Source organism: Eptatretus burgeri, chromosome 11, assembly GCF_056783735.1.
Source record: "Eptatretus burgeri isolate ZD-2024b chromosome 11, Ebu_testis_v1, whole genome shotgun sequence".
In the NCBI taxonomy this organism is placed as follows: Eukaryota; Metazoa; Chordata; class Myxini; order Myxiniformes; family Myxinidae; genus Eptatretus; species Eptatretus burgeri.
Window position 1 is genome coordinate 96,373,687 of NC_140971.1, and position 18,003 is coordinate 96,391,689.

At 42.9% G+C, this 18,003-nt stretch overlaps 1 protein-coding gene across 3 annotated transcripts in view; it reads right to left on the reverse strand.

The window, feature by feature from the left end:
- Positions 1 to 170: 170 nt before the first annotated feature.
- The window catches only part of COG4 (component of oligomeric golgi complex 4), a 72,264-nt gene continuing 54,431 nt past the window's right edge, over positions 171 to 18,003 (reverse strand). For all 3 annotated transcript variants that reach the window (XM_085847520.1, XM_085847519.1, XM_085847521.1), the window contains 4 exons: positions 13,241 to 13,324; positions 12,206 to 12,307; positions 5,642 to 5,770; positions 171 to 789 (listed from right to left, as the gene is read on the reverse strand). In XM_085847520.1, the coding sequence (XP_085703646.1) occupies positions 655 to 789; positions 5,642 to 5,770; positions 12,206 to 12,307; positions 13,241 to 13,324 (450 nt within the window). In that variant the 3' untranslated portion in view covers positions 171 to 654. The remainder of the gene's footprint in view (positions 790 to 5,641; positions 5,771 to 12,205; positions 12,308 to 13,240; positions 13,325 to 18,003) is intronic.

Sequence of the window (18,003 nt, forward strand, 5' to 3'; positions counted from 1 at the left end):
CACCCTGAACAAATTACACACTTCTGGCCCAAACTACTGCTGGGAAGGCAATGACAAACCACCCAGTTTAACCATTGCCAAGAAACTGCTTCGACAGCTCCAGCTCTATCTCTATCTCTATCTCTGATTACTGTGTGGTACATCGGTATCAGAAATACGGACTCTTCCAATTAATCTTCAAATCAATTTTAATAACCATTAAAAAATTCAGAAAATGAGGAAAGGTTTGAATAAGATTTTTAAGTTGCAATTTAAATGTACAGCATTTACCACACAACTCTTCCAAACCGAGACAACCCAAAACCACTGACCCAACTACCACTCCCAACATCATGTGTCCATGAGCCCAAACAGTGAGACATGGCTTCAAAAAGGGAAAAGAACAGAAGCAGAAGTTAAGGGGACAAAATCAGAATTATGGAGAAAGGAGAAATTCACCGAATTCAAATAAACAGCAAACGCAAAGAAGTTTGAGAGAGAAAGATGTTGATAAAGGGGAAAACGAGTGGCATCAGACGAAGTTGCAATTGCACCGGCTAGTATAAACAAATACACAAGGGATCAAAAAGAACGATCAAGTGCCAGATGTGGGCAAGAAGATGTGCAGACGTGGACAGTTCGACCGACTTCCAAAAGGCTTTGGGCAGACGGTTCCTAAAGCCGTAGCCGTTTGATATCATCACTGCGAAAGTCGCAGCGAAGGGTAAGAACCTTTCGTACCTCGCTTGGTGAAAGGCGCCAGGTGAGTGGGCCCGAGTTTGGCCCCCAGTAGTCCAGAATTTCACTCACCTGAAAAAGAAAAGAAACAAAACCCAGACATTCTAAACATTAGAACATTTAGGAATGCTGTAGATATATTGTAGAGCTGGGCATGTGCTCTCATTTGAGTTGGGTGTACTTCCTTGTTGTTGAAACAGCCAGACCAGTCATGGCAAGGCAATTGCTAGTTCAGTGACCCTCAATGTTTATTTTATATCTCCAAATTTTGTTGGTAGTAAGTAGTAAGTCGATTTAATATGTATTTTGAAACCTCAGGTGTGGATGAAAACGATCACCATGGTGATGTCCGATGCGGGAATCACTAAGTGCCAACAAATTTAGAAATCCTGAAATATATATATATATATTTTTTTAACATTAAGCAAGGTATCCCATCTGATAACATTTAGTCTGTGGTCATGAGAGATCCCACGGAGTCTTTTGTGAAGAGTAAGTAGGTGAGTTACCGACGGCACTTCAAACTATTACCAATTCCTGCTCAAATCGGCTCCAGTCCACAGTCAGGCCTGGCCAGCTGGTTTGTGAAATACTTGGGCAACAAATAAATATTAACTTCCCAGGCAATTATTGAGATTGTTACCCTTGCCAGAGGAGTGGGTATTGCATTTGGGTTCATTACTTACGAAATCTTTAGATTTCGTAAGTATATTGATGACTTCCGTCCTCTGTTTGTGTGTGCTTGTTTGTAGGCACGATAACTCGAGAATGGAAGAAGCTACCAATGTCAAATTACACCACGTGATTCAGGAGGGTGATGGCTCGCGCTGATTAGATTTTGGTCAAAGATCAAGGTCACAGTGAGGTCAAACATAATTCCGTAAAGTCATGTGGAGAAATGGAGTATTTTTGCTTCGCTCGACGTTACGAGTTCGTTTTAACTTCGATTTTAATTTTGTCTTCGGTTTTTGCGATCGCTTAGGACGCTTAAAACTCGGTTGTCGAAATTCTGGTAAAAATCGGATGTTTTGGAGACGTTTTAAGATTGTATAAAAAATATTTCACTCGACGCGTCACGGGTCGTCCCATGATGCAGTGCGCTCGAGCAGACGCGTCGTTGAGTTACGTGAAGGTTTAATTGCGTGGAGAAATGGAGATTTTTGCTTCGCTCGACGTTACGAGTTCGTTTTAACTTCGATTTTAATTTTGTCTTCGGTTTTTGCGATCGCTTAGGACGCTTAAAACTCGGTTGTCGAAATTCTGGTAAAAATCGGATGTTTTGGAGACGTTTTAAGATTGTATAAAAAATATTTCACTCGCCGCGTCACGGCTCGTCACGTGGTGCAGTGCGCTCGAGCAGACGCATCGTTGAGTTACGTTAAGGTATAATATAATGACGTGGAGAAATGGAGATTTTTGCTTCGGTCGACGTTACGATTTTTGATGGTTTGATACAGAATCATCGTAGAAACTTCTGGTTTGCGTCGCTACCTTCTCAAGAGACAGCTTTTATTAGACAAGCTCAGAGGTCAAGCTGACGATTTCGTAAGTACCAGTCTATGACTGCTTGTTTATTTGTTTGTTTGTCACACGATTTTTGGCCACAGTTTTCAAGCAATCGTTATTAATTTTTTTGTGCATGAAGGTGACGGCCAAGGACGGCAACGCACAATTTTGGTGAAGATTCGGATCCGGATCTGAGAATTTTTGAGTGATTCTTCACCATTGAGAGGCCAAAAACGATATATCGCACTATCTCAAAAGGTTATGGAATACTTGGTGAACATGTTGGGTGCGTGACGAGGAATAATTGATTTGATTTTCCGAATCTGGATTCATATGTATATATATATATTCGTTTTGTGCCTTGTATTAATTCAATACATATTAAAACAAGGGAGTTAATAGAACACACTACCCCACATGCAGTGTTACTTCAATTTTAATAAAATAATGCTTTGAACGATTGTTAAAAAAAAAAATCCAAAAGTTTCATGTTATTGACGTATTCCAGAAGCAGTCCCGAATCCACCCTTACACACCACCCCATTGAACCTTTATTTGAATTGAAGTACTGTACTGCAAAACTGGAGGTTCTTGGAAGTATGACACACTGTGTTCTATAGTCTTCAAGTATATAATTAAATTTAAATAAAACAAGTCTGAAGACGACGATGGTTCACGAGTGGTATTTGACTATGTAGATTGTTTCAGAAGTCAAGGATGAGACAATGTGAGAATGTTTGACCAAGTTATAAAAATGATCAACATGATATGGTACGAGTGACAGGTTATTCGCTGCAAAATGTCGAAAATCCGGTTTCGTTCAACAACTTTCAAAATTTGACCCTTGCATAACCTTTAAAGGTCACAAAACAATGTTGTGGACATTAAAATAAGCAAACAGGATAAGTGCTATAGCTTATTGCAGTTAGTTCGTCGAAGAAGGTCGAAAACCCGGTTCGATTCCCACATCTTTGAAAAGTTGACCTTTGTGACCTTTAAAGGTCAAAGGTCAAGGATTATGACCTTTGGTGCAAAACTTCCTCTGGAACATTCCAGGAACAATATAATGTCATATAGGCTATATGGCATTTCGCACTCCTCGGATTATCCATACTTTGACGAAATCAGCGTAAAAACAAACTTGAAGGGGGTGCCACGGGCAAGGTGTTCGAGATAGAGCAAAATGGTTTCAAGATTTTAGGTGGGGAATGACCTCAAGATTATGCATAAAAAATATTGTCATCCCAGCTCTCAAAGTTTGGGCGGTCATATGATTTTTTTGTCAAAATTCGAAATTTTCTAAGTTTGTGACCTTGTGACGAAAATGAAAAATCGAGCTCCATGGGGCTATGCAGGTGCCATTGGGCTAACCAAATACCGAAACCCCTGCCAGATTCGACAAACCCCCTAGGAGAAGATGCAAATTGAAATTGGCTACCCCCTAAAAACACAATTCACAATTTTCTAAGTTCGTGACCTTGTGGCCTTGACCTTGGGACGAAAATGAAAAATCGAGCTCTGTGGGGCTATGCAGGTGCCATTGGGCTAACTAAATACCGAAACCACTGCCAGATTCGACAAACCCCTCAGAGAAGATGGATTTTTATGTCAAAATCGCAATTTTCCAAGTTTGTGACCTTGTGAACTTGAGACAAAAATGAAAAATCGAGCTCCGTGGGGCTATGCAGGTGCCATTGGGCTAACGAAATACCGAAACCCCTGTCAGATTCGACAAACCCCCTAGGAAAAGATGCAAAATGAAATCGGCTACCCCCTAAAAACATGTTTTTGGGCGTGGCTCCGCCCATAATAGGCACACCACGCCCATTTTCAGGAAAACACAACTAGATCATGATATAAACCTCCCACCAAAATTTTGTCAGGATCGAATCAAAACCCACAGAGCTATGCTCGGGACAGACATACAGACAGACAACAATAACGAATATAGTGGTCACTTATTTTTTTCATGAAAATATTTTTTCGTGATCCAATAAGGATTGTAAAAGTCGTACAAATAAATTATTTCTGGGTTTTAACCACCGGGTCTATTACATCACTATCTAAAACGTTACATTAGTTGTTCGTGCCTGTTGTTTCTGTCCTTTACAATGTCCTCAAAAACATTAAGTTTCCTGTTTGGAATGATTTTCAGTTTTGTTTAACTGCCAGGCAGACATAGTAATATTATCTCACTCTCTGTGCATGTGCAGTCGGGACAAATTCAGAGCCAAGGTACGGTAAAAAGAAAGACTCGTCTTCCTATTCATGTCCTGAATCGTATTCAAAATATAACAGCTTGATATAAATAAGTTGTTCCTCGGTCATCAACCGATGACAGATGGACGGACGTGAGCCAATTGCTTAACCCCACTTTTTGCTTTGCGTGCGTGGGGTAATCAGTGATGAAATGTTCTTTACTTGGCTTACGATAAACGCAAAGTAAACTCGAAGCCAACTGTTAATAGCTCTGACATAAAGCGAGCTACAATGTTAAAGGCTTGTGGAAGATCTCGTACACACATACCATGCAGGACAAGGACATTAGGAAAGATGAATACACGTTATACATTAATTTAAGAAGATGTCACAATACTATGGACAAATCAGCTCTGTTTATGGGATTTCAACCTCGACTCCTTGCATCATGGTCCATTTCCTCTGATTCCTCTGATGAAAATGTCAAACAGGCCTTAAGGGGTCATCTCTGCTGCACTGATGGGATTGAGTACTTTTCTGGACCCTCGTCCATTTAAAAACTTGTATTCGAATTAAAAACTTGGCCTGATAGGATGGCCAAGAGGGAAGTGCACTCTCCTCTGAGCTGTCTAGTAGCCTGGGTTCAAATTTCGATCCAGCTATAAAACTGTCATCCTGGAGTTTCGCAGGGAGGACAAGGCATCAGTGTGTGTGTGTGCCGTCCCTCGAATGGACGTCAAGCCGGGTGTCCCATCTGCTGCCATTAGTTGATGGACGTTAAAGATCCCACGGTGTCCATCACGAAGAGTCGGCGAGCTATAACCGACACCTTGAACAAATTACAAATTGCTGCCCGAAACCTACAAGGAAGGCACTGAAGCAGCGGCACAGCTACACCCAACCAACAAATGATGCAAACAGCAGCCAGGTGCTGCATACAAAAGTAAAGAAAACGATATTGAAAAAAAAAACAAAACCTCAAACACATCGACATACTTTTTCTATATTATGATATAACGATGACAACACAAGTTTCACCATGAAATATGCACTATGGCTCAAACCAAACAAGCTTTCAATGCAAACAACAGCAATCCAAAAAGTTCATTTTTGTTGAAGTGGAGACTTTATCAAAAGAGTACCTATTCTTACAATCAGGAACGTTTACTTGCATCCACTTGTTAATAGGTTTCATAAACAAATCAGGTGACACACTTACCCGTTCCAGGTTAAGGATAGTGCCAATTTGGGACAGACGTGCAAACTTGTCTCTCACGGACCAACTGCTCACAGATGTCAGATAAGCAACGAGGGCGCGAAGGTCTTTGTCAAACTGTAAACCTCCAAGCTGGCAATAAGGAATGCAAAAAGGGAATCATGTCGATGAGTGATCGTCAAAGAGACGACTTGGAGATTAAGTTAATTTTAATCTTTATTGTTTTGTTAAATCCCCAAATTACCAATCTTTGGGATTCGCTTCTACCGCAGGGAGGAGTGGAAAAGCCATGAAAGGAATGCCTCGGAACATGTGATTGTGCGACAAGATTATCGTAAGTGTCTGAAGAGCAGAGACCAAGGGTCTATAATGGGCTGTGAAAGAGTCGACAATAGGGCGGTGAATGCAACAAGAAAAATAAATAAATAAAAGACAAAACAGAGTTGAAATTTTCCAAAGAAAAAAAGAAATGCTCATTCTTTATAAGTACTGTAGGGTGGACGACTCAACGAACATCGAGCTCGTCGGGCGAGAGGTTAAAGTCCCGCGATGTCCCGAGCGGTTCAACTCCCGAGGAGACGTTCTGAATTAATGGCGGACAATGTGTGCGCGAGTCGTGAAGAGAGAAACGAGAAAACTTTCAGCTTTTAAAACCAACGGGTTTATTTCCCGCAACCCAAAACAATAAGGGGAAGATTGACCCGACAAAAGGAATACGATGGTGGGTTGGGAAGGAAGGAAGGGAACGCAAGTAATAAATAATTAGGAATTGTGATAAATAATTAGCAATGGCATCCAACATATATTGACCCGAAGACGGTTATCTTATTAGTATTTGAGGTAAAAATTAATGTAAAGAAATCTAAGGCGCCACATACCAGACTCAGTCACTGACGGGAAAGGGAAAAAAACCCGGAGGATTCAGCTCTGGTGGTAGCGGGGATGAGCAGGCGATGAGGAGGGACAATGAGGACGAGGCGAGCAGAAGATGGGCAGGACGATGGCGAGGGACAATGAGGTGATGGGCAGGACGACAAATAGGCTCCGGGCAATGAACACAGGCAGAGGCAGGCAGGACGACCTCAAAACTTCTTCCCCGTCGTATTCCCCGTTCTCCTCAGACCTCGATCGCCTCATAGACTCTACTCAGGCTTGCACACACCAACTCCCAGCCACGTCTCCTCAGACCAACTGCCCGATTCGGCTCCTTCTTCTCCCCAGGTAATGCTCCGCTCCCCCCCCCCCCCCCTTAGAAGGTGACTATCACTCTGCCACTGAAGGCATTCACAGCTCCGTCCCTTGGGAGGCGATGAACGCTACTCCCTTCCCTCTCGTGCCGAGTCTCCCGACGCCCCGGTAGAGGTTGACATCGAGATTTTAGACACAATTTCCTAACCATAATCCATAACTAATTATTACCATGCACCACCCCCTGTATGGCACACATGCAAACAAGACAATTCTAAAGCTGATGTTTCCCTACTTGTATATCAAGACGCTATCTACTCGCACACAGACCCTGTTACACTATACATTCCGATCCGCTCTAAGGTGATATTGTTGCAGTTCTGCAAAACCGGCACTCCTCCGAGGCAATGGCACCCAACATATAGTGACCCGAAGACAGTTATCTCGTTAGTATTTGTTTAGTTAGCCCTTTCCATATGCCGAGTGGGTAAATGGGGAAAGATGCGTTGTGTCAGGCTTTTAGTTAGGTCTTCAGTCCTTTATTCTTCCATTTATTTCTTACACAAAGCACGCACATGGATTAGTAATGCTATCACGAGGGTCGGAACAGACACGGCACTGCGGAAGCTCATTTGCATACGCGCACCAATTCCCATTCAAACAGCATGCCATAAACCAACTGACGCCTCACCTCAGACCTTTACCATGCTCACCACGATGCTACAACGCTCGCCATAGTCACTACAAACGCCTTCTAAAAATCCTCACAACAACCTACATCCGATGCCTTCACCACAACTGCCACAACAACGACAAACCACCTCAACCTCATCACCACAATCGCTTCACTTTTACCACAGATGCCACATCGCTTCCCTCACCTCATTATAATCTTCACAACTGCCATCAGCCCCCTGGACCCTCACCACAATTTCTGAGGGTGCCGGACGAACGAAGATATTGTGAGCAGGGGTGTTTCGGCATGTAACTCGAAGCGCAAACGTGCGCTGGGGTTCATTCAAAGATGTGTGGGTAGCTCCGGGGTTTCCCCAAATAACCATGATCGAATGGAGTCCAGCGCACGTTCAGGGCTGGAGAGCACTCCCAAAGACCCTCGCCCAATGTTAATTATGGAGCTCCGTCACGTGGCCTGGCTCGAAGGCAACCAAAGCCATTTGCAGTTCTGGAGCCTGGTGGGGCGTGGCTACGGCACGGGGTGACCGTTATGCACCAATGGGGGAGCTCAGGAACACCCACAGGGTCTTTTGATCCGATATATGGCCCCTCCCTCAGGCTCTATACAAGAGAAGCAAGCCAGGCTAAGACAGTCATTCGTCCAGGATCTCTCCTCCGTCCAGTGTCCGAGCGGAATCTCTTCACGAGCCAGCGCAAACGAGCAGAGAGGGCAGAGCAATCTCGCAAGGTGAGCGGGGTGGAGAGAGCTGTTACCAGGACGAGCCGGGATCATCCACGGGTCATCGGCGCTCGTCTTTCGCTGTATTCCGCAGCAAACATTCACACTTACAGACGTCACACACATCTCCGTAAAGTCTTTCTCTCACGCATCTTTTTCTCCCATTTATGACTCATCCACTGAGGATGCACAAGATAACAGAGTGGAACTGACTCGCACTGCGAAAACCTTCCTCTTGCATCATGCTGCACGACACTCTGCACCTCCCACACCCACACCAAAGATATCCCCAGTTTTCCTCCCTCCTCCCCCTTCCTAAGCGATTGGGAGCGTAGGTCCATCAACTGCGCCAGGTGCAACGAGGTCGTTACATCTCAACTGTCTCTCCTCTTTCTGGACTACCTCTAATTTCCTCGGGTGTGGATGTGTGATGGCGCCTGTTATGTGTAACATAAGTTAAGACTGTAGAAGTTTATCGAGGTAACTCTGCACCATCTTATTTTGTAAACACTTGCATTTCTTGTACCGCACCCACAAATTCCATGCTTTACCCTGCTGCACATAATTATTGTGCCATATAATTTCCCTCGCCTTGTTGCAATAAATTGCTTTGTTACTATAAATGTACCAAGATCGTTTTCGTCTTTTCCTTCACTAGTCGAGCATGGTCCGCACATAAGTAAGCCGGGAATGTTATACCCCAAGAATCTACTCATTAGCCGGTGCGTACTTAGCAGCTCATCTCGGCTGCACCCGATACGGTAAATTTAACGCAAGTACACATCGAGGGCACGATTCCCTGATAAGGAGACTGTGTGTACCACAGTTAAACGGTAGTCAGACGGAGGACACTGGGTCACGTGTTTAAATTGTTGGCGTTCGCTGTCGACCCACCGCGACACAAACTTATTCGTGTGCGACGGCCTCGATTCCCGGTGAGCCCAGGGAGAAACCAGGGATATTCCCACCCTCGAAGTACCCCCGCAACCCCGGGTCCGCAACAATATATAACCCTCCCCACAAACGTAAAAGTATATTGTACCTTGGAAATGCCATTAAATTGTCATCAATAGGGTTTCAAATACCATTTTAAGGCATATCCACAGCTTTTTCTTCCCCCAATATTTATTTGCCATCATTTGAAACAGGCCTGACGAAGAATGATTGAATGTATTCACTTGAACGAGGGACAGAATGTAGAAGTAGAAACAAACACAACTGGAGATATTGGTGGGTTTTTTTTAACATAGGACCAAGGTTCATGGAAGAGTGAGGTGATAGAGGGTAAAAAGGCAACAAACTGGTCTGGTGAACAAACTGGAGCGAATTGGGCAGTGGGTCCACAAATGAAAAGGAATGAACGAACAGGAATGGAGGGGAGAGGGAGAGAGAGACAGAGACAGAGACGGACACTGTATGGGTTAGGAATGGTTAATGGGGGTAGAAAGATCATAGGTCGGGATGGGGGATGATCTGAAGATGGATGGGTGGATCAGGAGGTTTAATGGGGGGTCGAAAAGATCACGGATCTGGATGGGGTACAACCTGATTGTAAGAGGGTTGGGTTAGATAGGGTTAATGGGAGTAGAAATGATCATGGGTCAGGATGGGGGATGATCTGAAAATGGTTGGGGTAGGTTGGGTTAATGGGGGTAGAAAAGATCATCGGTCAGGATGGGGGATCACCCACAAGTAAGAGGGTTGGGTTAGGGAGGGTTAATGGGCGTAGAAAAGGCTACTGTCAGGATGGGGGATCACCCACAAGTAAGAGGGTTGGGTTAGGGAGGGTTAATGGGTGTAGAAAAGGCTACGGTCAGGATTTAAATTTTTATTTATTTTTTGTTTACTAGTATTGAGTATTGTTTTTTGCTCGCCTGTTCGAAGAACAGAGAGCTATAGCGATACCCCCAGAGTGAGCGTGAAAATGTTAACTTTTTTGTATTACGGAAAAACTCCGACGGATTTCGACGAAACTTGGTGGGGGGGTTAGGTATGGTCCAAGGATCATGCCATTAGATTTTGGACTTGGTCCAAAATCCCCAAAAAAAATTGTTCGAGAAAAAAAATATTTTTTTGCATTTTTCCTTTTTTTAAGTGATTTCCAACCCCCCCCCCAAAAAAAAATTGTTAGAGAAAAAAAAATTTTTTTTTTTTGCATTTCTACATTTTCAGTGATTCCCAACCCCCACCCCCAAAAAAAAATTTAGAGAAAAAAAAATATTTTTTTGCATTTCTACGTTTTAAGTGATTTCCATCCCCCCCCCAAAAAAAATTTAGAGAAAAATTTTTTTTTTTTTGCATTTCTACATGTTTTAAGTGATTTCCAACCCCCACCCCCCAAAAAAAGTTACGAGAAAAATTTTTTTTTTTTTGCATTTCTACATGTTTTAAGTGATTTACAACCCCCACCCCCCAAAAAAAATTTTTTGCAATTTTTTTTTTTTCAACAAAATTTCAATTTCTTTTTTTTGCATTTCTCCATGTTTTAAGTGATTTCCAATCCCCCCCCTCAAAAAAAAATGTTGGAGAGAAGAACTATAACTGTCAGCACTGTTGACATCATATTTAATGAATAAGATATAAGGTTCACTTGAATGACCCAGCAGTATTGGCGGCAGAGGTTTTGCACTCTCCCAAGTGCTCCCCCTCTAGTTTCCTTTCTCATGTTTTTTTATCTACCACACTATTTTTTATACGCCCGATATATATATATATATATATATATATATATATATATATATATATATATATATATATATATATATATATATATATATATATATATGCATACACACACACACACACACACACACACACACACACACACACACACACACACACACACACACACACACACACACACACACACACACACACCGGGGCGTATTATGTGATACCGGTCGTCCGTCCGTCTGTCTGTCTGTCTGTCCGTCCATTCCTGTCTGCACTCTAACTCCCAAAGTTTTCAACTTTCACGTTTCATATCTGGTACATAGGCACAGACTGTGGAGACGGTATGTAGCGACATACGTTCGTCATCTAAAGTGGTTGCCATGGCAAGCAGGATGCTGTTTTCCATGTCGTAGCACAATTCTGTATTACCTTCTTGTCAGGGCGTATATTGTGCTCACTTGCGCTCTTGTTACTGATTACAATATACAAATACATATATTGCTTTATAATTATACTTCACTGCAATGCTTTATAAAAAAATATTAATTATTAGACTTGTCTTTTAAAAACGATAAATGTATAAACCGGCGAGCATTGGGTGGCTTTGACACCAACTCTGGTTATATCTAGGATGGGACATGATATGGGATGATTGTGCACCATCATATTGAATCCGTAGTATTTTTGTGCTCAACATCAAGCCATGCCATCAGACAGACTTCCAGGGCTATGAATTACTTAAGAGAAAACTTTACTCCAGGACATCTCCAAAACATCTAACATTTGTAACCTACCCGCAAGTTTTTTTTTTAATTTGATATCGATGAACCATTATAATCCACAGATTGTCGGCACTGCCAAAGCAGTTTCTTGACAAGGGATACACTGGGTGGTTTGCCATTGCCTTCCCCCGAGTTGTTTGTCCGTGCTCTATCCTTTTAAATGCTGAGCATTAAACAAGGAAGCAACACATGTACCGTTTAAAAAGTCTTAGGTATGACTCAGGCCAGGATTCTAACCACCGACCTACCTGGCTCAGAGTGGGCGGTCCAACCATGACACCACTGAGTCTGGTTTTACCCCGAAATTGGCATCATTAATACAAATCTGAAAACTAAAATCACTTGCTTGATCAAAGTCATCAGTTTCAAAGCAGCTGTTATTATATTTTTACAAACACAGGTTTATATTTGACACATCACACACAGTTAAATCATCAACAATAACTTCAAAGTTATCAAAATTCCGGCACAATACAAATTTGTGAACATGCCACGCTACAGCAAACTTACCCGACTAAACGTTGCTTTCATGACGACTTTCTCCAGTTCCACAGCAATCATGCTCGTTACCAACACGAGCAACTGCTCATAGATTCTCAAGGAGAGCGAAGTCTGTAATAGAGTAAAATGTACTTAAAACTTCACGTCTACACATCCACCAAAAAGTCAACCTACATGCATTGGTCAATCGACACGATCTCTCAACATCGAGCATCGTTCATATACCTCGCAATTCACTTTTAAAAGTCGATAAAAACACGAACCGGAGCCTCGCAAATTCACCTCCCTTTTGCATCGGATCCATTTTACCCAATACTAGTCTCTTCCTAATCTTCCTGTATCCCTTACACCACATTCTCCAATGCCTTCATAACTGCAACTGTTTGACCTGACTCGGTGGTGTGATGGTTCGAGCATCTGCTCTGAGACAGGGTGGTCGGTGGTTCGAACCCCGGCCGAGTCATACCATAGACTTTAAAAAATGGTACGTGCTGCTTCCTTGCTTGACGTTCAGCATTTGAAAGGATAAGAGCACGGTCAATCCCCATAGGGTGGCATCCGTGGGAAGGAAGAAACTTCTACCGAAGGAAATGCCCCACTAAGTGCGGTGCAAAAGATGGTGCCATTATTGTGGCGTTGCAGATACCCAGAATGCCTCTGGGAGTGACGGCACTTCCTCTAAGCTCAGTGGCTGTTTGTCTCGTCTAACAGTCCTGGGTTGTCTCTCGTGTATTTGTGCATATGTCCATATGTGTGAGACACGTGTGTGGCAGCTCCACTCTGAGCCTTGGCTACTGTAAAAACAACATTAAAAGATCATACAACATTCTACCATGTTTTAAATAGACACTAGTCAAGGTCCATGGAAGAGCTCAAAGGTAATTCAATTTGTTATTCCTCAATTGGCCCAACTCTCACCTCTCACAATCCTATTGTAACTCCAATGCTTGCTTTCATCACTTTGTAGTCAGAGCTAATAACAGGAGCCGTTAATATGACGAGACAAAAGAATCGAGAGGAATGCGCGGGTCACATGGACAGCACCTTGAATTCAGTCATCATCTGCTCCAGGTTGAGAATGAATTGCTGTACCCAGGGATCATTCGCCTCATAATCGTTAAACTCTTCCTGAAACAACAATCGCAACAATCAGGGTGTCTGCAAGAGAAGAAGCAACTCTGTACCTCAAAAATGCCAAACAAAGAAAAAATAAAAATAAAAACAAGAAGGCCAAACTGAATGAGGAACCGAGCGAAGTCGATGTGACGGCATCGCGAATCCGTTTGCTTCCCACCTCAAGCAAAGTTGAAATATGGCAAAAAGTTCCACCAGGAATGACTCGATATCAAACAAGTGAATAGAAATATTTATGCTAAATCAAGAGAGCAACGTTGGGATGACAAACTCCAGTCGAAAGAAGGTTTTCAACAAGACAGGGATGACGTTGGTTTAGAGAGGAGCTAGCAGTAATGACGTCACATAACAATCCCGACATCACTGCCTCCAGACTATTGTCGAGCTTAAAGTTTAAGAAGCTCCGATACAATTTCAGGGAGTTCTTGCAACTTCAGTTATCTTTCCGACCTTTTTTATTTTATTTTATTTCGTTAGACGAACCAATCACAAATGCAGATAATTATAGAATGCTGTTAGTAGAGATGTGCATGCAGTTTGTAAGAGGTTGATGTTTATGTACTGGTATTAACATTGTAGTCAGGCTGCTAATTTGTCGAGTCTCAGTATGTGTCTACACGACAAGAGTAATCGAGTCCTGTTGTAACCAGTTGAGTGTTTGATGAAGCTTGAAGCAATAATTAATGAAGTGTAAAGGAGGCAGTGATGTTGGGATTGTTATGTGATGGCAATACTGCTCGCTCCTCTCGAAACCAACATCATCCCTATCTTGTTTTTAACATTTCTTAGACTGGAGTTTGTCATCCCTACATCGCTTTCTTTATTTCGCATAAATATTTCTATTCACTTGTTTCTGTAAAAATTTTTTTAATGTTCAATAACAGAATGGCATGGCACTCAGAAGATTCCCAATGTTGGAGCAAAAGTGCCAAGAGATCTTAGTGAGCAATGTCAAATACTGCACGTCTTCCTTCATGTCTTACGATGTCGTGATGCACAGATGTAGCGATTCTGCCGCCGAGAAACCGTGACTCGAGAAGGTTCGCGATCACGTGGTTCGCTTTTACATTTACACAGTGACTGGAGGGGGGTTCGTGCGTCCCGCGTGAAGCACTCGAACCTCGCTATTATTTTATTTTCATAAATATAACTGAAAAACAAGGGATTTTCCCGAGGCATGATATTACTCCATCCATCCATCCATCCATCCATCCATCGGGACCATACTCTGTGCAGAGCGTTGGTGCTGCCGAAGCAGTCTCCTTGGCTATAGGGCACAATCCTGGACGGGTCGCCACTCCGACACACAATACCAGCATGCTGGCACTCATTTTGCCGACCTCGGAAGGATGACAGGCAGAGTCAACCCCAACTGGAATTAATTTAACAGCAAAGTGGGATTTGAACTCAGGTTCCTAGGATCCCAAACCCACCACCCTAACCATTAAGCCAACACTAGGCATATGATATTCCTGCTGATATTATTTTCTGTCCATATGTACGATATTGAGGAAAATGCATAGTGCCTCCCCCCTCCCCCCTTGGATCGCTGTCTATTCTTTTACAAAGGAATATAGCTTTGCGGATGTTTCATGCAATTCTTTCAAGATATTAAAATTACAATACCAAAGGATGGTTCACGAGGTAAAACCCTGTCGGATGATACCAAAATCATTGACAATGATAGAGGCAACTCAGATATATGCCATCTGAAGAAAATTATTAAAATTATTATTATTAACACGAGTGCAGGCCCGAAGGTGCGTGCCAGTATGTGCAGCTTCGTTCCTTCACTGTCGTAAACAATGACTGGATTGGGGCATTGTTTCAATTAGATCAGACCAACCGTATCATAAATGGCCATAACTTGGGAAACACCTGGGAAACACTCAGGTCCCCAGTGTCAATTGTGAGGTCATATCAAACGAAGAAGAAGAAGAATTGTGACGCCCCCCTCTCTCTCTCTCGCCCCCCCCTCTCTTGCTCCCCCCCCACTCTCTCCCCCTAGTCTCGCCCCTCCTCTCTCCCCCCTCCTATCTCGCCCCTCTCGCCCCCACTCTCATCCCCCTCTCCCGTCCCCCTCTCTCGTCCCTCCTCTCTCCCCTCTCTTGAATTGTGATGCCCCCTCTCTCTCACCCCCTCTCTTGAATTGTGACACCCCCTCTCTCTCACCCCCCCTCTCTCCCCCTCTCTCTGTAAATGTATTCACAAATGTCTACCAAGCACAACAATTAATTCAAACCTTGGGAAAAAACAGCTTTCAAACCCTTGGGAAACAACTCTTTCCCTTGGGAAAATTCAAACCTTGGGATTAATGAATAATTTGAACAATTAATTCAAACCTTGGGAAAAAAAACAGCTTTCAAACCTCGGGAAACAGCTGAAACGGATGAAGAACGATATCAAACCTTGAAAAGGCACATACTCAGGTCCCCAGCGTCGATTGTGACGTCATACCAAACAAAGAAGAAGAAGAATTGTGACGTCAATCGTGCAAAAAAAAGTTTAAAATTAGAGAAACATTAATTGTGACATCATTTTGTGACGTCATAGCACCGTATCCTGTCATTGGTCGACAGATAAATGGCCGTAACTTGGGAACCGCTTGTCCGATTGACATCAAACCTTGAAAAGGCACATCCGCGGGGCCCCGGCAATATTCCTGGCAAGTTTCAATCAGATCGGACCGGCGGTAGTCTAGAAACGGCGGCCGCAGACAGACACACAAACAGAGACAGACAGACACAAACAGAGAGACACACACACACACACACACACACACACACACACACACACACACACACACACACACACACACACACACACACACACACACACGCACACACACACACACACACACACACACACACACACACACACACACACACACACACACACACACACACACACACACACTGCTGTAATTATAGACGAGCTGAAGTACCCGGTAATACCCGGGAAATTTGCCCTATTTTCCTTACGCTAGTTAGACTGAGGCAGTAGTTGTATGGAGAAAATTAGGAAGGCTTCTTTTATTCCTCAGATTTATGGAAGGAAGGCTTTATGCTGCCATAATCCTCAGAGAGGTCATAGTTGAAGGTGGCCTTGAGCCACTCAATGTTTCTAGCAGCAGTGGCAACTGTCCTTGATGTCCTGCCAAAACCCGGACCTAGAAAGCTGCAACGTGAGTTTTGTGCTTCTCTCGCCCGTCGGTGTGATGCTCTATTTGCAGTTAGGCGTGTATCTGTCTCTGTCTCTGTCTCTGTCTCTGTCTCTCTCTCTCTCTGCAGCTGACTCCGCTTGCCTGGCTCTTTCATGAGCAGATCTATTAACAGTTCGCTGTTGCCGTGCGCGTGCAGTTCGAGAATTCAAATAACAGGAGGAGAATGTGTATGTTTAAAAAGTCAACGAATACGAACATTTTGTATTTCAAAAAACCCTAGCGTTTTTAACCATGAAGCCTTTTGTTACGAGTAATACGCCGGCGCACTATTCGAAAGCCTTTTTTTTTAAAGGAATTAAAAAATATATATATATATATATATATATATATGTATATATATATATATATATATATATATATATATATTCATTTTTATGGAAAGCCACTTAGTGCATCCTGGAGCTGAATGTTATGTCTATATGTGTGTAAAGTTTCATCAAGATCGGTTCACTGGTCGAGGAGCTTATTGGTTACAAACAAACAGACAGACAGACAGAAGGACTGCCATTTATATAGTAGATGAAGAAAATGAATTCCCGGGTTTGACCGATCTCGTTTTTTTGGGAGGGGGGGGTGTTTGCTTTGCTTTGTTTCATGGTTTGAGAACTGAAAAGTGATCCCTGCCTCGACAATCAGCTGAAAAAGCCAAGTAGCTTCTCATATGTAGTCAAAGTGACTTTTTAGAGAAAATATTCCAACTTTAGTTTTGGATGGAGCACACGGGGCGGCCATTTTTGACGTGCCATCCCAACATAGAGGGGACTAGCGTACCCTCTGATTTAGAATTCTATTTTTTTTTGCCATTTTGACCCCTGTTACCTTAAGTCCATCCCCTGGGGTCAAATCCCCCCAAAAAAATCAAAACATATTTCATGTGTCCCCCAATGTTGATTACAAATACAAAGTTTAATTAAAAACATGTTTCGAAATGTGCCGGTAATTACATTTTTTTGGTCTTTGACCTTTGGACTCCACCCCAGGGGGCGGGGCCAAAAATGATACTGCTCTTGCACTTTCCTGCAGTGTGGTGGTCACAACTACCAAGTTTGGTGAATGTTTGCACAACTGTTTTGGAGGACATAGCGTGACGGACGAACAGACGGAGGAATCCATTTGCTCAGTAAACTTATTATGATACAAAATAACTAAGCAACACACTATAACTAATCAATGAATTAATTAACTTCAGGTTGGAAACCGATGTTTCTGGATAATACACGAGGTGATGAAACCACCTGAGGATTTTAACAACGGCGATGACCACGTGCAAAGGTGGAGGAAACAAAAACACTCTTGGTTAAAGAGGGGGTGGGGAGGTATGATGAAATTAAATCCACACGTTCGGAACACCAGTTGGCTGAAGTCTGTCATGTCTAATACTGTATTTTTATAACAAGGTTGAGGCTCATAGAAGAGTGAGATAACAGAAAAAGTGAGTTGGACAAAACAA